The 22,770-nt window shown below is 34.5% G+C and overlaps 2 protein-coding genes across 5 annotated transcripts in view; one reads left to right on the plus strand and one right to left on the minus strand.

The window, feature by feature from the left end:
* The first annotated feature begins 2,231 nt into the window (after window positions 1-2,231).
* The window catches only part of LOC127132149 (GDSL esterase/lipase At4g01130), a 39,131-nt gene continuing 18,592 nt past the window's right edge, over window positions 2,232-22,770 (plus strand). The window contains exons 1-6 of one of the 4 annotated variants that reach the window (XM_051061036.1): window positions 2,239-2,534; window positions 12,478-12,555; window positions 12,721-12,921; window positions 13,024-13,178; window positions 13,309-13,579; window positions 13,798-14,197. In XM_051061036.1, the coding sequence (XP_050916993.1) occupies window positions 2,378-2,534; window positions 12,478-12,555; window positions 12,721-12,921; window positions 13,024-13,178; window positions 13,309-13,579; window positions 13,798-14,066 (1,131 nt within the window). In that variant the 5' untranslated portion in view covers window positions 2,239-2,377 and the 3' untranslated portion in view covers window positions 14,067-14,197. Of the gene's footprint in view, window positions 2,613-2,755; window positions 2,966-3,067; window positions 3,223-3,352; window positions 3,624-3,815; window positions 4,167-12,477; window positions 12,556-12,720; window positions 12,922-13,023; window positions 13,179-13,308; window positions 13,580-13,797; window positions 14,198-22,770 lie in introns of those variants that run through there. The other 3 variants (XM_051061035.1, XM_051061032.1, XM_051061034.1) reach the window with 3 other exon arrangements.
* The window catches only part of LOC127132151 (protein CURVATURE THYLAKOID 1A, chloroplastic), a 39,713-nt gene continuing 21,163 nt past the window's right edge, over window positions 4,221-22,770 (minus strand). The window contains exon 5 of the mRNA XM_051061038.1: window positions 4,221-4,469. Within this exon, the coding sequence (XP_050916995.1) occupies window positions 4,404-4,469 (66 nt within the window). The 3' untranslated portion in view covers window positions 4,221-4,403. The remainder of the gene's footprint in view (window positions 4,470-22,770) is intronic.

The following is a 22,770-nucleotide window of genomic DNA, read 5'->3' on the forward strand; positions in this document are numbered from 1 at the left end:
GGAAACTAGGCATCGATCCTAAAAATAGAGAGCGCTTTAGGCATCGTTTATGATCTCATTTACTTTAAAAATGCACTTTGTAATTAGAACGGACGAGCGAGAGCAAAATTCTGTGGTTAGGAGGTGTGATCTTTGTCAATAGCGCGAGAGTGTGAGACGAGACCTTTAAGTCGCTATTTTCTACCTAACATAATAGAATCATAATTAGTGCCCAATTCTACCTAATCCTTTAGGTACGCGGAATCCATATTCCGGACTCGTTTGTTATCATAACTTTTAAACCGTTAGAAATTAGTATTTTTGTTTCCGTTCCTACCCTTATAATCTTTAGCCTTAGCTTTGCACTGCAATAATAAATATCATTAGTTTGAACATTAATTTTTGTGGGTTTGATAATCTTTTAAAACTACACGATAGGTTGTGCGCTTGCAGTCATAATCTGACAGACATGTCCGTCGCTCATCATATATCATTAATTTATAAATAGAATTGTTAGTTCTTTATTAACTAATTGGCAACCGAGTATTGGGTGAGTGAAGTTTTCTTATTAATTTATTATTATTTAATTTATATATTTTACTAATTAATAAGATTTACTTTTTATTTAAATAGAAATAATATTTACTGTTTCTTTAAATAGTCTTAAAGAATGGACTAGTGGAGTTTTATATTAATTAATTTATATTTATTAATTAGTAATGTTTGTATTTTATATTGGTGAGTGTGTTTTTTATTAATTAATTTATTATTATTAATTAGTAATATTTGTATTTTATTATTTTGTTATTTATTATTGATTTTGGGGGAAATTTTTTATAAAATAAGTTATAGGATTATAATTCAGTATGATTATTAATGAATATTAATTATTTATATATTATTATTATTAATTTATTATTTAAAAGAAAGCAAATGAAGTTAGTGGGATAATCATTATTAAATAAATAACTATAGAAAATTAATTCAAAGAAAAAATATTTAGTGGAATAATTATTATTAAATAAATAAATAAAATAAATATAACAAATTACATAATTGACCTCTATTTTTGCGGAATAAATTATTAAGTGACTTAACAACTTTTATATCTAAGATACAATAAATTCAATTCATTCATAAATATTGACAAATAGTTAAAGATAAATTTGAATTGGAAAAATTAGGACAAAAAGTGATAAAAAATAAAAGAAAAAGAAAATATAAGTAGGAAAATAGAAATACTCAAAAGAAAAGAGAATGATTAAATAAGTTGATAAAAAATAAAAAATCAACAATATACTTAAAAAAGAAAATAAGAATTTTTTAAATGATATAATAAATTGATAAAATGGAAAATATTAAAACATGAGTGAATAATAGACTAAAATGTGATACATGACAAAAAAAATTAATGAACGAAACAAAATCAAAATGAACGAAAAAACAATAACATAAGTTCTAAACAAATAAATTGTATAGAAAAATAATTTGAAATATATACTTTTCAACAATAATAAAATATTATTTTAATTTAATAAATCATTAATTTATAAATAGAATAGTTAGTTCTCTATTAATTAATTGGTAACAGAGTGTTGGATGAGTAGAGTTTTTTTTATTAATTTATTATTATTTAATTTATATATTTTACTAATTAATAAGATTTACTTTTTATTTAAATAGAAATAATATTTACTGTTTCTTTAAATAGTCTTAAAGAGCGCATGAGTGGAGTTTTATATTAATTAATTTATTATTTATTAATTAATAATGTTTGCATTTTATATTGGTGAGTGTGTATTTTATTAATTAATATATTATTATTAATTAAAAATATCTATATTTTATTATTTTATTATTTATTATAGATTTTGGGGAATTTTTTTTATAAAAGAAGTTATAGGATTATAATTTAGTATAATTATTAATGAATATTAATTATTTATATATTATTATTAACAATTATTAATTTATTAATTAAAAGAAAACATATCAAGTTAGTGGGGCAATCATTATTAAATAAATAAATATAGAAAATTATATCAAAGAAAAAACATCAAATTAGTGGAATAATTATTATTAAATAAATAAATAAAATAAATATAACAAATTATATAATTGACCTCTATTTTGATACAATAAATTATTAAGTGACTTTATAACTTTTATATATAAAATATATATAAGAGGCAATAAATCCAACAATTACTTTCAATATTTAACCTTCCTATATAATTGAGTAATAGACTATAACCGAACAACTCTTAAACACATAAACGTGTGAACCAACCTTATCTCAAACAAAAAGAGTGTTTTGTCTAAAACAGTACAAGCAATATTTGCCACGTGATCAATCATTAACGAATATTCACTTCTGTAGTGATTTTAAGCTTCAAAAATGAGTTCAAAGACATTGATGAATACCATGTTTCTGCTGTTCATTTTGATTTGGTTGGTTGGTTTGAGTAATGGTGAATGTGAATTCAAAGCAATCTTTAACTTTGGGGATTCAAATTCAGATACTGGTGGATTTTTTTCAGCTTTTCCTGCTGAAGGTCCTCCCTTTGGAATGACTTATTTCAAGAAGCCAGTTGGTCGGGCATCAGATGGCAGACTCGTCATTGATTTCTTAGGTAATACTACTGTTAATATCTATATATATTTCATATGATATCATTCCTAATGATTGTGGACATGAAGCCATTATTCATAGAGACATTCTAGCTTCTGCTTTTTCTTTGTTTCTTCTCATATTTTTGTTGATTTGATTTTGCAGCTCAAGCTATTGGAATTCCATTTTTGAGTCCGTATCTACAATCAATAGGATCTGATTTTAAACATGGAGCAAACTATGCTACATTGGCATCCACTGTTCTTTTTCCTAATACTTCTGTGTTTGTCTCCGGAATCAGCCCTTTCTCCCTTGCTATTCAGCTCAACCAGATGAAGCAATTCGTTGCCAAAGTTACAGAAGCTGATCAAAAAGGTTCAAAACGGATAGTATAACTATCACCAATACTTTTGAAATGATGTAAAAAAATTGCATATGATTCTGTTGTAACACGCTGATTTTTTCATTGTCGCTCAGATATGAAACTTCCTTCACCCGATATATTTGAAAAATCTCTATATACATTTTATATTGGCCAAAATGATTTCACTTCCAAGTTAGCAGACATCGGCACAGGTGGAGTGGAAGAGTTTCTTCCTCAAGTTATTTCACAAATTGCTGCAACCATTAAAGTAAGAGTAATTTATGTCTATTACTAGTTAGTGACGAGACACGAAACCAACATAGTGTGTGTTGTGTTCTTCTGTTATGGTAAAACTGAAAATGGTTATTAACATGGATTTTTCTCAATGAAATTTGTAGGAGCTGTATAATCTTGGTGGGAGAACATTTATGGTGCTTAATCTTGCACCAGTAGGGTGCTACCCTTCATTCTTGGTAGAGCTTCCTCATAATAGTACAGAACAGGACGAATTTGGATGCATGGTTTCTTACAACAATGCCGTTGTGAATTATAACAAGATGTTGAAAGAGTCACTGAAACAAACTAGAGAAAATTTATCAGATGCTTCTGTCATTTATGTGGATACCTACACTGTTCTGTTAGAGCTCTTCCAACATCCTTCTTCTCATGGTACAAACACTCATCAACCTTGTTATAGTTTTTAAATTATCTCGTACCATTGACACTTATGATAGAAGACATGTCACGTGTCTGATCTAATACGTATGTGTGAGTGTCCGGCATCAGACACAGACACATATTGTTGATGTGTGTGATTTGTCTTTGTGTGTGATTTTTATGTTTTTGGATTATTTGAAACAGGACTTGAGTATGGTACAAAAGCATGTTGTGGATATGGAGGTGGTGAGTACAACTTCAATCCTAAAGTTTATTGTGGAGAGAGTAAAGAGATCGACGGGAAAAAAGTGACAGCGACGGCATGTGATGACCCTTACAAGTATGTGAGTTGGGATGGGATACACACCACAGAAGCTGCAAACAAGCTTATAACACATGCTATTCTTAATGGATCATATTTTGATCCTCCTTTTCCATTTCAACAACACTGTGATCTTCAACCAATAGGTTGATTCATTTCAACATCATCGTTTCTTAGTATCTCTTTATCTTTGTAATAACAAATTGAAGTATGTCAAACTAGCTTGTGATGTTTGCATAATTTTTACCAAAAAATATGAATGATTTTCATTCAAAATCATAAACATATATATAAGATTTGCTGCATTATTTTCAACAATGAAATGGATTATTACAAGGTTGATACTGATAGAGATTGAGCAATTCTATTCTATATCAAGAGATACAAATGCCTCTCATATAACAAGACATACAGCAAAACAAACAAATGATGAGCAAGGAAGATCAACATGACTTGCTACTAATACTGCTCTATTCGGTTCCGGCAATTTTCTTTTTCAGTGCCTCAATATCCGTAGCTAGTTCCTTTCTGCTAGACTGTATAGGAAAAAAAAGTTACAACATATATGAGAAGTATACTGTTTAAGACATGAGCAAATATAAATAAAACAACGAATCGAATTCTGATTGCAGAAAGAGGATATCCGATGCAAGAAAGTACACATAGACATTCTAGTATGGTCTGTCATAAAATGCGAGAAGTTTATGTTTGGAACCTAAGCAATATATATATATATACAAAATGGCGATTACATATGTATTTTCTGAGTTGAATTCATTGATAAATGAATATGCATTTGGCATACCTTATACCTTAAAGAGAAGCTACCCGTAGAGAGGTTGGAAATAAACTTTTTTTGTGTTTAGGGAAAGCGTGTGGGAATATTAAAGGCTTGAATAAAAACTTGGTAGGTAGGAGAATTATTTATGGAAGAGAGAACTTTGTACTTTTGTTTAATACAAAAGTGTAAGATTACATCTCTATTTATAGTACTCTAAGGAGAACTCTAGACACACTAATCTAAAGAGTTCTCAACTCTAGATATTAAAAAAGTATTCTAGAAAATATTACAATCTTAAGAAATATTAAGATGCTCCAAATACTATAAGACTTTTCTAGAAACATTACCCAAAATAAACTAAGCCCAAATAATTAAGCCCAAAATCAAATAATAAGATTAGGCCCAAATCAAGTTTAATATTTCAACATCCCCCTTAAACTTGATCTGTGACTCCAAGCATATTCCTTAGCTTCACGAAAGTTTTCAATTTGAGTGGCTTGGTGAAAATGTCGGCAGCTTGATCTCTAGACATCACATACTTCAACTTCACCTTCTTCTTCTCGATGCATTCTCTTATGAAGTGGTAACGAGTGTCGATGTGCTTACTTCTATCATGAAATACATGATTCTTTGCCAAAGCAAGTGCTGATTTATTGTCAACACATATTTCGACAGGATCTTCTTGTGGCATTTTTAATTCTTTCAACAAATTCTTTAGCCAAACTGCATGACAAACACATGATGTGGCGGCAACATACTCAGTTTCACAAGCTGACAGTGTGACAATAGGTTGCTTCTTTGACATCTAAGTGAAAGCAGTATCTCCCATAAAGAACACAAAACTAGTAGTGCTTTTTCTATCATCCAAGTCTTCACTCCAATCACTATCACTATAGCCAATAATCTCATAATTGTTAGAAGAGTAATGGTGCAAGCCAAAGTTTGTTGTACCTTTGATGTATCGAAGGATTCTTTTTGCCGCCTTGAAGTGAGTTGTTGTTAGAGCTTCCATGTAGCGACTTACGATTCCTACAGCATAGAGAATGTACGGCCTTGTACTTGTCAAGTAACGCAGACTTCCAACCAAACTTTTGTAAATAGTTGGATCAACAATCTCTCCATTTTCATGCTTACTCAACTTGCTGCCACATTCCATCGGGGTGCCAACTGGATTGGCATCATCCATCTTGAACTTCTTAAGGACTTCTTTGGCATAACCTTCTTGGGTGATAAAAATTCCTTTGTCTTCTTTCTTTACTTCGATGTCGAGATAATATGCCATAAGACCCATATCTGTCATCTCAAATTCATTTGACATGTCTTTCTTGAACTCTTCGAACATGCTTAAATTGTTCCCTGTGAAGATCAAGTCATCAACATATAAGCACACAATAAAAATATCTCCACTTTTCACTTTAAGATAGAGTGCATGCTCATATGGACACTTGATGAAGTTCTTGTCTTGAAAGTACTTGTCGATTCGAACATTCCAAGCTCTCGGTGCTTGCTTGAGTCCATACAATGCTTTCTTCAACTTCAAGACTTTTTCTTCTTGCCCTTTTACTTCATAGCCCCGTGGTTGCTCGATATAAACTTCTTCTTCGAGAAAACCATTCAAAAAGGCCGACTTCACATCCATTTGATAGATCTTCCATTCATTTTGGGCTGCCAAAGAAATGATCAGTCTAATAGTTTCAAGACGAGCAACGGGAGCAAATACCTCATCATAGTCAATTCCTTTTCTTTGACTATAGCCTTTCGCCACCAATCTTGCTTTGTATCTCTCCACGTCTCCTTTTGCATTCTTCTTCACCTTGTACACCCATCTTACTCCAATTGCTTTGTGTCCTCGTGGAAGTGTAATAAGTTCCCATGTATTATTCTTCGTGATTGACTTGATTTCTTCTTCCATGGCGTCTCTCCACTTTACGTTTTCAACTGCTTCTTGATAGCTTAGAGGCTAGCAATTACCCAAAAGGCAAAAAAGGTTAATGTCATTTATGTTTTCGGTTACCTCATAAAGCTCTTCAATACTCCTTAGTCGTGGTGTCCTCTCACTTGAGCTTGTTTCATCCAACCTTGGTGTCGGTGAGGCCGGTGGTGTAATATTTTCCTCTATCATTGGTTGTTCCATTTCGTCTTCTTCTTCAAAGTAAGGAAGAAAATCGTACCTGTCTTCTTGAACACTCCAATCCCAACAATCTTCTTCTTCGAACTCCACGTCACGGCTTATGACGATCTTTCCACTATTTGGATTATAGAGCTTGTACCCTTTGGATCTTGAGTCATAACCGAAGAATACATACTTCTCACTTTTATCATCGAGATTTATTCTCCTTTCATCAGGAACATGAGTATAGGCAATGCTTCCAAACACTTTGAGGTGAGAGATCCCAGGCTTCCTTCCACTCCATGCTTCTTGTGGTGTCTTCTCATGCACGCTTATTGTTGGGGAACGGTTTGTCAGATAAACCGCACATGCCACTGCCTCGGTCCAAAACTCTCTCGACATCTTCTTGCTCTTAAGCATGCTTCGCACCATGTTAAGCATGGTCCGATTCTTTCTCTCTGCTACTCCATTTTGTTGTGGTGATCTTGGCTCTATTATTGGGCGGCAGATTCCATGATCTTCACAATATTTGTGGAACTCATTTGAAATGAACTCTCCTCCTCGGTCATATCTCATGGCCTTAATGGAAAGAACATTTTCTTTCTCCACAAGGGCTTTTAACTTCTTAAAGTTTTCAAACACTTATGACTTCTCCTTCAAGAAATAAACCCATGTTTTTCTAGAATAATCATCAATAAAGAGGAGAAATTATTTACTCTTACCAAAAGAGTTTGGATTGATTGGTCCACAGACATCAGTGTGTATGAGCTCTAGCGGTTTTGTCACTCTTGACGTTGATTCCTTTGGAAATCTTTTCCGGGATTGCTTCCCAACTAGACATCCTTCACATAGTTGGTATGGGTGGTTTATACTAGGCAAGCCTCTCACCATTTCCTTCTTTGACAAACATTTTAGACTGTCGAAGTTGAGATGTCCGAATCGTAGATGCCATAGCCACGAAGAGTCGATATAGCAAGTCTTGAGACACTTTGCAACATCATTTTGAATGTTCAAGAGGAACACTCTATTATTTAACATAGGCACATTAGCAATCAAGTTATGTCTACAATCTCTTAAGAAAAAACTATATTCTTTCAAGTGGATGTCATAGCCTTTCTCTAATAATTGTCACAAGCTCAAAATATTATTCTTCATGTTAGGAACATAATAGACATTGTATATAAATTGATGACTCCCATTCTTTAAGTGTATAAGAATTTTACCTTTGCCTTTGACCGGTATCTTTGAGTCATCTCCAAATGAGACATTGCCAGTTGTCGCTTCATTGACCTCTACGAACATGCTTCGATCTCCGCACATGTGATTGCTTGCGCCGGTGTCGAGGTACCATTTGTTTCTTTTCTCTTCAACTTAGTTTTGGCACGCGAGCAACAAAGTTTCTTCTTCTCCGTCTTTTTATTCTACAAAGTTAGCTTTCTCCACAACTTTGTTCGAGAATCTACACTCAGATGCACAGTGACCGATCTTGTTGCAGTTGAAGCACTTGATTTGTGATTTTTCACACCTCAAGCATGAATTTCATCTTCCACAACCTCTTGTTGCTTGTGGATTCCAACTTCTTTCTCCATTGTTAAAGTATTTGTTGTAACCGCCTCTTCCTTCTTCTCCATGTCCTCGTCCACACCCACGATCTTGGCCATGACCTCGTCCTCTTTGGCTCTTGTAATTCGCATAATTTGTTTCCTTTACGTTGAGTTGTAGTAGTTCCATAGCCTCCTTTTGTTTAATTTTTCTCTTTTGTTTTTCTTCGTATGCTTGTAAGGAATCCATGAGTTGCTCAATAGTCATGGTCTTTAAATCCCTGTTTTCTTCAATGTTGGTAACAATGAAGTCAAAACTTGAATTTAAAGTGCGAAGTGTTTTCTCCACAACTTTCACCTCATCAACATCTTTGCCATTTCTTTTAAGTTGATTGACTATGGCTAATACTCGAGAAAAATAATCCGGAATTAACTCGGACTCTTCCATAAATAAACATTCAAAATCACCTCTAAGAGTTTGAAGACAAATCTTTTTCACCTGTTTCACTCCTTTGTTGCAAGTTTGAAGTTTGTCCCATACTTCTTTGGTCGTCGTTGCGTTGGAGATTTTCTCAAATGTATCTTCATCCACCGATTGATAAATAAGGAAGAGAGCTTTCTTGTCCCTCTTTCTTGACTCCCCCAATGTCTCCTTTACACCTTGGTTTAACGAGACTTCATCTTGCTCATTGAAGCATTTCTCAACGATATCTCACACATCTTGAACTCCTAGTAGCTCCTTCATCTTGATACTCCAATTGTCATAGTTGTTCTTTGTGAGCATCAACATTTGAAAAGGGAAACATCCATTCGCCATTTTTTTAGGACCTTGAAGCTCTGATACCACTTTGTTGGAAATAAACTCTTTTTGTATTTATGGAAAGTGTGTGGGAATATTAGAGGCTTGAATAGAAACTTGGTAGGTAGGAGAATTATTTATGGAAGAGAGAGAACTTTGTATTTTTGCTTGATAGAAAAGTGTAAGATTACATCTCTATTTATAGTACTCTAAGGAGAACTCTAGACACACTAATTATAGAGAGTTCTCAACTCTAGATATTCAAAGAGTATTCTAGAAAATATTACAATCTGAAGAAATATCTAGATGCTCCAAATACTACAAGATTTTTCTAGAAACATTACCCAAAATAAACTAAGCCCAAATAACTAAACCCAAAATCAAATAATAAGATTAGGCTCAAATCAAGTTTAATATTTCAACAAGACAAACCATCCGGTGTACCCTAGTCCTTCGAACTCCATAATCTTTGGAAGTTGAAAAATAAATAAAGTTGTTTCATATTGGTTCGAACTTTAAAATACGTTATAGAGCAGAAAATCAAAACATTGCATTCGATTGTACTCAATGAAAAAGAAGTGAGTTCTGGCTTACCAAGGGGACTGAGTTGATGGCACCTACAAGAATTGAAAATAACCAAACATCACTTCAAATTAAAGGCGTATCCGGTATAGACATGACTTCAATGTGTTCGCGACTTAGTGTCATAGGAAATGGAACATTATGGATTTGACAGAAGATAAATTCAACATGAAGCTAAATTATCGAAATCAACAAATTATATAAGCTTCTTGCCTTCTCCTTCAAATCGGTAAACAACTCATTCGTATCGAGAGAAGTAGATGTATTATCGGAAGAAACTCTAGTCTGATGCAGAGAAAACTTCCGGGATTCTAAATAGGAGGAAACAAGAAAATAACTAAGAATTAAAAAGAAATACTTCACAAAAAAAATTAATGAAAGAAAAATACAATAACATAAGTTCTAGACAAACAAATTGTATAGAAAAATAATTTGAAATATATACTTTTCAACAATAATAAAATATTATTTTAATTTAATAATCATTAATTTATAAATAGAACTGTTAATTTTTTTATTAATTAATTGACAACGGAGTGTTGGATGAGTGAAGTTTTCTTATTAATTTATTATTATATGATTTATATATTTTATTAATTAATAAGATTTATTTTTTATTTAAATAGAAATAATATTTACTATTTCTTTAAATAATCTTAAAGAGGGTGAGCAGAGTTTTATATTAATTAGTTTATTATTTATTAATTAGTAATGTTTGCATTTTATATGAGATTAATTGTTATACACTGTCAGTGTAAAAAGTTTTACACTTTCAATGCATCACAATCATCCGTTTGTATTACTTTTTAAGTGGGTAAAATAAAAGTCAAACATGTTAAATAAATCAATGGTTGTGATTAACTGACAGTGTAAAAAATCTTTACACTGTCAGTGTATATCAATTAAATTCTTTTATATTGGTGAGTGTGTATTTTATTCATTAATTTATTATTATTAATTAGTAATATTTGTATTGTATTATGTTATTATTTATTATGGATTTTGGGGGAAATTTTTTATAAAAGAAATTATAGGATTATAATTTAGTATGATTATTAATGAATATTAATTATTTGTATATTATTATTAATTATTAACTATTAATTTGTTATTTAATAGAAAATATATCAAGTTAGTGGGGTAATCATTATTAAATAAATAAATATAGAAAATTAATTCAAAGAAAAAATATTAAATTAGTGGAATAATTATTATTAAATAAATAAATATAAAAAATTATATAATTGACCTCTATTTTGGCGTAATAAATTATTAAGTGACTTAACAACTTTTATATATAAGATATATATAAGATACAATAAATCCAATTCATTCATAAATATTGATAAATAGTTAAAACTAAATTTGAATTGAGAAAATTAGGACAAAAAGTGATAAAAAAATAAAACAAAAAGAAAATATAAATGGAAAAATAGAAATACTCAAAAGAAAAGAGAATGATTAAATAAATTGATAAAATAGAAAAAATGAACAATATACTTAAAAAAGTAAATAAGAATTTTTTAAATGATATAATAAATTTATAAAATAGAAAAAAACATGAGTGAATAATAGACTAAAATGTGATACTTGACAAAAAAAAAATTAATGAAAGAAAAAAGCAATAACATAAGTTCTAGACAAACAAATTGTATAGAAAAATAATTTGAAATATAGACTTTTCAACAATGATAAGACATTATTTTAATTTAATAAATCATTAATTTATAAATAGAATTGTTAATTCTTTATTAATTAATTAGAAACGGAGTGTTGGATGACTGGAGCTTTCTTATTAGTTTATTATTATTTAATTTATATATTTTATTAATTAATAAGATTTACTTTTTATTTAAATAGAAATAATATTTACTGTTTCTTTAAATAGTCTTAAAGAGTGGGTGAGTGGAGTTTTATATTAATTAATTTATTATTCATTAATTAGTAATGTTTGCATTTTATTCTGATGAGTGTGTATTTTATTAATTAATTTATTATTATTAATTAGTAACATTTGTATTTTATTATTTTATTAATTATTATAGATTTTGAGGGAAAGTTTTTATAAGAGAAGTTATAGGATTATAATTTAGTATGATTATTAATGACTAATACTTATTTATATATTATTATTAATTATTAGTTTATTGTTTAAATGAAAACATATCAAATTAGTGGAGTAATTATTATTAAATAAAAAAATTATAAAAAATTAATTCAAAGAAAAAATATCAAGTTAATGAAATAATAATTATTAAATAAATAAATAAAATAAGTATAAAAAAATTATATAATTGACTTCTATTTTGACGCAATAAATTATTAAGTGACTTAACAACTTTTATATATAAATTATATATAAGATACAATAAATCCAACAATTACTTTCAATATTTAACCTTCCTATATAAATGAGTAATAGACTATAACCGAACAACTCTTAAACACATAAACGTGTGAACCAACCTTATCTCAAACAAAAAGAGTGTTTTGTCTAAAACAGTACAAGCAATATTTGCCACGTGATCAATCATTAACAAATATTCACTTGTTCAGTGATTTTAAGCTTCAAAAATTAGTTCAAAGACATTGATGAATACCATGTTGCTACTGTTCATTTTGATTTGGTCGGTTGATTTGAGTAATGGTGAATGTGAATTCAAAGCAATCTTTAACTTTGGGGATTCAAATTCAGATACTGGTGGATTTTTTTCAGCTTTTCCTGCTGAAGGTCCTCCCTTTGGAATGACTTATTTCAAGAAGCCAGTTGGTCGGGCTTCAGATGGCAGACTCGTCATTGATTTCTTAGGTAATACTACTGTTAATATCTATATATATTTCATATGATATCATTCCTAATGATTGTGGACATGAAGCCATTATTCATAGAGACATTCTAGCTTCTGCTTTTTCTTTGTTTCTTCTCATAAAATACCTTAATTAACCAAACATTTTTGTTGATTTGATTTTGCAGCTCAAGCTATTGGAATTCCATTTTTGAGTCCGTTTCTACAATCAATAGGATCTAATTTTAAACATGGAGCAAACTATGCTACATTGGCATCCACTGTTCTTCTTCCTAATACTTCTGCGTTTGTCAGCCCTTTCTTCCTTGCTATTCAGCTCAACCAGATGAAGCAATTCGTTGCCAAAGTTACAGAAGCTGATCAAAAAGGTTCAAAACGGATAGTATAACTGTCCCCAATACTTTTGAAATGATGTAAAAAAATTGCATATGATTCTGTTGTAACGCGCTGATTTTTTCATTGTCGATCAGATATGAATCTTCCTTCACCGGATGTATTTGGAAAATCTCTATATACATTTTATATTGGCCAAAATGATTTTAGTTCCAAGTTAGCAGACATCGGCAAGGGTGGAATGGAAGAGTTTCTCCCTCAAGTTGTTTCACAAATTGTTGCAGCCATTAAAGTAAGTAATTTATGTCTATTATTAGTTTATCACGAGACTCGACACCAAACATAGTGTGTGTTGTGTTCTTCTGTTATGGTAAAACAGAAAATGATTATTAACATGGATTTTTTCTCAATGAAATTTGTAGGAGCTGTATAATCTTGGTGGGAGAACATTTATGGTGCTTAATCTTGCACCAGTAGGGTGCTACCCTTCATTCCTGGTAGGGCTTCCTCATAATAGTACAGAACGGGACGAATTTGGATGCAAGGTTTCTTACAACAATGCCGTTGTGAACTATAACAACATGTTGAAAGAGTCACTGAAACAAACTAGAGAAAATTTATCAGATGCTTCTGTCATTTATGTGGATACCTACACTGTTCTGTTAGAGCTCTTCCAACATCCTTCTTCTCATGGTACAAACACTCATCAACCTTGTTATAGTTTTTTATGATACATATTTTATAGCTACTGAAAATTATCTCGTATCAGTGACTCTTATGATAGAAGACATGTAACGTGTCTGATCTAATACGTATGCGTCAGTGTCCGGCATCAGACACAGACACATATTGTTGATGCCCGTGATTTGTCTTTGTGTGTGATTTTTATGTTTTTGGATTATTTGAAATAGGACTTGAGTATGGTACAAAAGCATGTTGTGGATATGGAGGTGGTGAGTACAACTTCAATCCTAAAGTTTATTGTGGAGAGAGTAAAGAGATCGATGGGAAAAAAGTGACAGCGACAGCATGTGAGGACCCTTACAAGTATGTGAGTTGGGATGGGATACACACCACAGAAGCTGCAAACAAGCTTATAACACATGCTATTCTTAATGGATCATATTTTGATCCTCATTTTCCATTTCAACAACACTGTGATCTTCAACCAATAGGTTGATTCATTTCAAGAACATTGTTTCTTAGTATCTCTTTATCTTTGTAATAACAAATTGAAGTATGTCAAACTAGCTTGTGATGTTTGCATAATTGAACAGAAGCTAATAAACTATATAATCATTTCTATCTAAATTATATAAAGTTTTTTTTAAATGATGGTCAAGATAATATAATAAAATCTTCAAGGCTGGCCTGTTGGCTGTGCTATCCAGATTAGTCGGTTTTACGGTCAGATATCAAATTTCAAAAATATAATATCTTAAGTTTTATACTAAGAACCAATTTGTAATTACCCTACACACCAGCATTTCAATTGACAGCCAACCCCCTATGGCCCAACTTATCAGTGTTGTGCAGGGATATGATCAAACATTTAACATCCTTATCATTCAACTACTTAACTCCTTGCTTGCACTATTTTCAACAATGAAATGGATTAATACAAGGTTGATACTGATAGAGATTGAGCAATTCTATTCTATATCAAGAGATACAAATGTCTCTCATATAACAAGACATACAGCAAAACAAACAAATGATGAGCAAGGAAGATCAACATATATGAGAAATATACTGTTTAAGACATGAGCAAATATAAATAAAACAACGAATCGAATTCTGATTGCAGAAAGAGGATATCCGATGCAAGAAAGTACACATAGACATTCTAGTATGGTCTGTCATAAAATGCGAGAAGTTTATGTTTGGAACCTAAGCAATATATATATACAAAATGGCAATTACATATGTATTTTCCGAGTTGAATTCATTGATAAATGAATATGCATTTGGCACACCTTATACCTTAAAGAGAAGGTACCGATAGACATGTTGGAAATAAATTCTTTTTGTATTTAAGGAAAGTGTGTGGGAATATTAGAGACTTGAATAAAAACTTGGTAGGTAGGAGAATTATTTATGGAAGAGAGAACTTTGTACTTTTGTTTGACACAAAAGTGTAAGATTACATCTCTATTTATAGTACTCTAAGGAGAACTCTAGACACACTAATTCTAGAGAGTTCTCAACTCTAGATATTCAAAGAGTATTCTAGAAAATATTACAATCTTAAGAAATATCTAGATGTTCCAAATACTACAAGACTTTTCTAGAAACATTACCCAAAATAAACTAAGCCCAAATAACTAAGCCCAAAGTCAAATAATAAGATTAGGCCCAAATCAAGTTTAATATTTCAACATCCCCCTTAAACTTGATTTGTGACTCCAAACATATTCCTTAACTTCACGAAAGTTTTTAATTTGAGTGGCTTGGTGAAAATGTCGGCAGCTTGATCTCTAGACATCACTGTAGCACCTCAAATTTGCACCTATCATTGTACATACATTTTCATATTAGGTCATAGCATATCATGGTCCATTGCATAACATTGCATTGTCCCCAGTTGCCTCAAGAGCAAGCAAATCAAGAAGTTAGGTCAAACTGATCAGGAGATCAGTCAACCAAGCAAGCAAGTGTGTTTCTCAAGGAGTCAAGGCCCTAGGTTGTGTCCAACAAGTTCACATGTTTTGGAGGTCCATTTGAAGTGTTTAAGTCAAGGGTTGGATGTTCAGAAGCCATCAGAAATGCTTCAGTCATGCAAAACCCTAGAAAAGTCAACAGAAAGTCAAAGTTGGTCAACTGTGGTTGATTTTATGGTTTTGATGGATGGATTTGGTTTGAGAGAGCTTATTCATGTCCCAATAGGCCTCATATATCATGGCAAACAACATCATTGAAGAATTTGAAGCCAATCAGAAAATTTCCAAAAATAGAAACTGGACCTGTAATTTTAACTGCCAAAAATGGAAACTTCTTGATCTTAAACTTACATCATGATACAAGCTTCAAATGAATTTTTGCCCAACATGAAAGTTGAAGATCTTGTTCTCCCATTTTCAAAAAGTCCAAGAACACCAAAATCCCATGAATGGTTTGCAAGATATGATCATTTCATTTTCACATTTTCATGAACTTCAAAAGGCCATATCTCATGATTCCTTTGGCCAAATTTGATGGGGTTTTTTCCTACAAACCACATTTTTCCTCCTCTTTCCAAAAATATAAACATCATGTACCAAAACCTTGCCAATCAAAATGGCATTTTTTTGACTTGTTTCATTTAAAATCCAAGTTTGACCAATGGTTGACTTTTTGAATTAAAGGTTTTCAGCATAATTGGCCATTTGGGACTTGTTCTAAATGTTATTTGCAAGAGGTTTGAGGCCCAATTTCGTGCAGGCCAGACCACACCTCCATGTGCAATGTTCAAATTAGCAATTTTGCAAATCTCATCATTTAAGTTAATCCTTCTTAGCACTTCTTAAACGAATGTTAAACAGACCACATATAAGCAATTTTCTGGCCATTTGTAACCCTAGACACAGCCTCCAAAGATCAGAATACTCTCATTCTCTCCTTCTTGCATTTTTGCTCGATTTGCATTTTCTGCTCAAATCTTCAAAACCCTCGAGCACCCTTGCTTCCTTCATCACTTGGACAACCTTGTGAAGCATTTTGAACCCTCAAACCACAACTGGACAGCCATTTCAAGTTCTGTTTCTTCATGGACCCTTCAATGGTGAAACGAGATTTGAAGAGTTCCAAGCCTTGCTGAGCCCGATTACTTCAAGCATCCATCATTCTTAAGCATAAGAAAGATCTGTTTCAAGGCAAAACATACAAATAATCACTGCTCCACATTTTTCTTCAAAAACAAGTAAGGTTTCGACCTTAACCATTTACTATGCCATGCTATGTTTTAGATAGCTCTTGTTATGCTGATTTTACTGAGCTTTGTGTTGCATGAAATGGTCAAGTATTCCTTGAGATATGTTGTTTTAAAGTTTATGGACGCATGAGTTCTTTGCTCGATTCTTGGATGTTGATGTTGTTTTAATGCCTATGCTTGCTGGATTTATACTGTATGTTGTTTGTTAATCACGATGGTATGCTCGATTTCGTGTTCTGGGCGTGTTGATTTTCCATGATTCTTGGAGAAGATGAACACATGCGTGTTACTGTTGTAAACCCTAGAATTTCCAGAACTTGGTATTTTGCTGCGTGCTGTACTGTTCCATTGGGAGGCCACCAATTAAAACATTTCATTTCATTTGCCTGTACGCTGCGTTTTGATTAATGAGAGTCAGAATTACAAGTATGCCATGCTGGTCAACCGTTGACTTGTTATTCATGTCACTTTGTTCATGTTTGTTCCCATTTGTTCATCATCTTCCAAAATCCATTTTTCACTCAATTTAACTCCAAAAATCACGAATTTTTTTCCATCAAGTTCATGAGAATGTCTACTATTTTGTCATGATTTTTGCTGAATTTTTGGTTGGCTGGATTTTAAATGGCATTAGACTTCTTAACATGTATGCTTATTTGACACCTTTTGCCATTCCTTTTGTGAAATGATCATGATGTATCCAATGCCCCTGAAATCTTTTGTGGTGAAACTAGACTCATTCACCTTTGTTTTGATGTGGAGTTTGTGCATTTATCATTTGTGGTTTGTGAGATACAGATTTTTTAACTAGGGTGTGACAACTTGTGTCACACCAATGATGTGCAAGTTCATGATTTTTGTTGACATGCTTCCTGGCCTTCAAATAATTTGAAATTTTTCATGAGCCATCTCTTGTATGTCTAGTTGATGTGTGATTTTTCCCGGAATTATTTGAGCCATTCCCAATTTGTTTGTGATTTTATCCCCTGTTTGACCAAAATGTTGACTTTGTGTGATACATCTTGCCATTTCCTTTGTGAAATTCTCATATCTTATTGGATGATCATGAAATTTTACATGTGCATACTAGACATCTTGAGCTTTGCAGTGGTGTTGATCCCATCCATTTCTCATCTGTTTTCATTTAGTTATGATTTTTTGAAGATGACACATGTTTTGTTGACTTCTTTGTGCATACTTGAAAATGTGTTGACTTCCTGATTTTATTTGACTATCTTCCCATGATCTAATTGAGCTGAAATTTTATATGCATGTCATTATGTGGATTGTGAGTGAGCATGAATTATTTCATGATTTTTGGAATTGATTATGTTTGGGTTTGAGTTTGGTCTTGCTGTTGACCTTTTGTGTTCTCCCTCTTGCCATGTTTTGACTTCTTTGGTCTATAAAATGACAATGATGCATGATATGAGTTTGAATCCAATTGTGCTTGTTTCTTAAATGCTTGAACTTGACTTTGGTTGACTATTGTTTGCTGTTTTGACTTTCCCTTTTGTTTTTGACCCTAGGCTTGTCCTAGTGGTCTTTTGGGCTTATGTTGAGTTCATTTGTTTCAGGTTAAGCATAATGCCTCAAAGAAATCATTGCCAATTTGATTGAGCTTGATCATATATCATGTGCTAACCTTTGTTTTGTAGGTGTGACTCATGTGACTTGAGTCTTGTGCTTTGCACATTGGTCCCTCTGATTTAACTGTTGATTCATTTCCTTCTGATTTAAACTGTTGAACTGTTTACTGATTAGTTTGACTTTTTTCAGGTACCCTTTTAGTTGCTTTATTTGCTTGCTTTGCTATTTAGCAAATTGCTTTTGAGGTATAATTACTTCTTCTTCATGTAGTCTGGAGACCCGGCCTGTTATTTGGCCGGGCAAACTGTCTGAAGTCCTCCTTAAGAGGCAATGCTTGTGTATGTTTAATTTGTCCTTGTACAGAGTCAAAGACCTCCTAAGTAAAGAGGCAATTGGCAGAACCAAGGGATAAGCAACCTATCCCCTGCTATTCAGTGTGTCTTCTGTTTTGCTCACACCACTGTGTTGATGCATTACAGATAAAAACCCAAGATCTTGTGCAATTGCACAGTGGAGTCAGTATCAAATGTGTAGAAGGGTTCCCACTTTCTGAACCCACACATTCTTGTCAAATGCTCTCCCAGGCCAGGGATAGAAGCAATGAGGCACACCCCTCATCTCCTTTCATCTGCTTCACCTTAGCCCCTCGATGGCAAGGTTAAGAGCAACACTCACCCCATTCCAGAGGTTTATTTGTTGAGGTTGATATGACCCCTCGACTAAAACCTAACCCATGTTTGAGCCCCCTTGTTGGTGTGTTTACTTTATGCTGAATGTGTTTGTGTGTGCCTATGTGGTGTGATCATATCCCCTAGGTTGTTAGACTCCGCGTAGTCTCGTTTGCATGTCAATTAAGGTAGCACGGTTCCTTCGTATAGGACTTCCTTTCTTGCTTGTTGCTTCTTTAAAACACAAACAAACATCATCCCCTCTTAAGGATACGTTAACTCCTTCTACTACAGATGAGTAAGCCTCCAAAGGTCGAGCATCAGGTAGATTGTGTAGTAACGTTGTCCACTTAAAAAACACAAACCAACAGTATTTGTTTTGCCGAACTACGGCAACTCTGATTCTCACGTTCAGGTGAGATACGTAGGCACGAGACGCGATGTCTTGCCGAGTTTGACTAACAACTAACACTAACTCCTTTCTCTCGCCCTCGTTGCGATTGAGACCTCCCCTTTCTCTTGCCCTAGTTGCAATCGAGACCCTTGCTTCCTGTGCAAGCCTTGTCTAGGATAGGTTGGCCCTTGTGCCATTTAGCTAGAAACCTTAACTTAGGGTTGACTTTGCATGACAACATCTAGGCTCGAGTCGTAGTCTCCCTAGAGTTGTGTCTCCCTCTGTTATCTGGTTAGGCTAGATCCTTGTCCCTGCGTAGGGGAACTACATCGCCCTGATCTTCACACCAGATGAAGTATGTAGGCAGGAGATTGAGCTGATCTCTCCGGGCGCCTTTTCTTTTCTTTTGTGTGTGTTGTCTGACAGTTATAGGCTCGAGTCCCCGACTCCCTATTAACTTGTTGTGTTGTTGTGTGCTTGGAAGCCGATGTAAGTCCATCGAGTGGCATTTGGGTTCCAGTGTGCGTGTGTTTTGGTTCGGATGCTGACATAAGTCCAGTGATTGGCAGTCGGGCTCCACGTTTGCCTGTGTCTTGTTTGTTTGTGCGCGTCAGCCGAGCTACGAATGCTCTGATTCTCCTTCGTCCAAAGGAGATACGTATGCATAGGATGCGACATCCTAGCGAGCATGTGTCGTCTCCCCAGTCCGAACTACTTCGACTCTGATGTCTATGCCTGATAGACTAAGTAGGCCCAGGATGCGACATCCTGCCGAGTCAGTTTCAGTCAGTCTCTTGCGTTTCTTTCAGCCAGTGTGTGTGAGTATTTGAGCAGTGTTTAGCAACCATTTTTCCTTCCTTTTGTGCGTGGATCCCGTAGAGTACTACGGATGCGTAGGGGTGCTAATACCTTCCCTTCGCATAACCGACTCCCGAACCCATCCTCTTTGGTTGCGAGACCATGTTCTTTCCCAGGTTTACTCTGAGCGTTTCCTTTCCCTCTTTTGGGATAAATAACGCACGGTGGCGGCTCTGTTGTTTCTTTCTTTTCCCGCCGGTTTTTCGCGTAATGCGACAGCTGGCGACTCTTCTGGGGATCGAACCCTGGGGATAAAAGTGAAGTTGACCTATGCTGGTCCATCTTCCCTGAGCGAGTCTCTCCTAGCGCTCTCTAGGTTAGGGTTTTGGTTGCTTTGTGCTGCTTTATTTATTGCATTCATTTGTATATATTTGCATTTACTGTTTGCATTTATTGTTCGCATTAATGTTTGCATTCATTCATTATCATCTGCTGTGCTGTCTGTGTTTCTCTGTTTGGGGGTGGGAGTTACTCGAGGTAAAAGGCCCAATACCCAGGCTATGAGTGAAATCTAGGAAACCTAGGAATAAAGTGATTCGCGGGAAGCGGGTGGTATTGCGCCACTTAGCGGAACATTGATATCACGAGCAGTTCAGACCCTGGTGGGATATTATCGGTGCATACATCGGGTGTGCACAGGATGATATTCTGCGAAAGGTTATTTATGCTGCGTTTCTCTCGACCTTACCCTGGCCTAGACGACACCCGTGAGTGGGGAAGGGTTTGATCATTTTTACAGGTACCGTTGGTGATTCCTGGTACTGATCGTGACTACGATTTATATTTCTGGACGCCGGAGGTTTGACCCTGGTATTGATCGGAGGGTTCCGTTTATTTCGGATCCCTGGGCTGAATTTGAGGGTACTCGCTCAGATGGTGACTCAGTTATCCAGACATGGGTTCAGATGCCAGTTGATCAGTTTGACTTTGGGTTTCAGATGATTTTGGTCAGAGTTCAAGCCAGACCTTTGACCCTGTGTTCAGAAATGCACCGCCTGCCAGTTGTGGCTCCATCATTTGCATCATAGCATGTTTATTTTCCAAAAAAATAATAATGCATGAAAAAATCGAAAAAGTTAACTCGCATACGCATATCCTTTATCGGGATCATCCATGATAAAATAGCATCCGCCTCATACGCATATCATGTACATATCATCCTTGCATTACAGACATGTTTGGGGACACGACTTCTCACTTTGGGTTTTGACTGAGACAGGATCGCTGACCGTCGTCCGCACCGCTACTCAACCAGATTCAATCATCAGAGGATTATGGACCAGGTTCAGACAGAATTGGCCGAGATGAGGGTAAACATGGCCCAGTTCATGACAATGATGCAAGGAGTTGTTCAGGGGCAAGAGGAGCTGCGTGCCTTAGCCCAGAGACTGGAAGTCGTGATTCCACCAGTCCACCGTACTCCACCAGTGGATGTACCCGTTCATGAGAATGCTGCTGTCGCTATTCTCGTCGATGATTATGCCGTGGGTGATGAATTGAGGAGGGTCAGAATCAGTGAACAGCCTCTTGCTGCAGAGACCGTTAATGTCAGAGCAACCCGCGCTCCGGTTCGCCATCCTGGTTCTTCAAGTTCTTCCAGTTCTAAGAAGACATACTCTGGGGCACCCAAAAGGGGAGAGATTGAAACAAATGCTGTGCACTGTCGGAGGAGTGCAAACAGAGGACAGAATCGTCAGGCTGCTGCTGTGACTATTCCAGCAACTCCAACTCAACAACAACAGAGAAGACCAACTCAGCAGCATCAGCGTCCGCAACGTCATCCTCAGCAGCAGGTTTACCAGCCTCCCATTGATAATCAAGCTGGTACAAGTAATGAGAGGAAGAAGATCATTTTTGATCCAATCCCCATGTCCTACGCCGAACTGTATCCCACTCTGATAGAGCGGAACTTGATCACTCCCAGAGACCCGCCGCCCATACCCGTCAACCCTCGGTGGTGGTATAGGCCTGAACAACATTGTGTGTATCACTCGGGTGCTCCTGGTCATGATGTAGATAGCTGCTTTCAGCTGAAGATGAAGGTTCAAGACCTTGTGAGGTCAGGAATTCTGATTTTGGAGGATTTAGGTCCCCATGTTAATCAAGCTTGAAGATAACAAGTTCTGGGCTGGCGCCGACTTTTTCTTCAGAAGGGTTGTTCAGAAAACAGAAGCTGCTGATGCAAGGATACTGACAGTTGTCATCCCTGGTGGGATCTATCACAATTGGGTCACTGTGGGCTTTCCTACAGTCATTCATAAGTCAAAGCAATAATCACTTTGTTTAAAAACCCTTCTCCCATGCCAAAAGGAGAAGTGGTGACATTGTTGGCAACATTTTGTGCAATGATATTTTCATTCAAATAAATTCATGTTAAACATTTGTTTTTTCCAATTGTTTTCCCTTTTCGCTTTTTACGTGAAATTGGTGATCACAAAAAACCCTAAAAACAAGAATAAAAGCA

The sequence above is a fragment of the Lathyrus oleraceus genome, chromosome 3 (genome assembly GCF_024323335.1).
Source record: "Lathyrus oleraceus cultivar Zhongwan6 chromosome 3, CAAS_Psat_ZW6_1.0, whole genome shotgun sequence".
Lineage (NCBI taxonomy): Eukaryota > Viridiplantae > Streptophyta > Magnoliopsida > Fabales > Fabaceae > Lathyrus > Lathyrus oleraceus.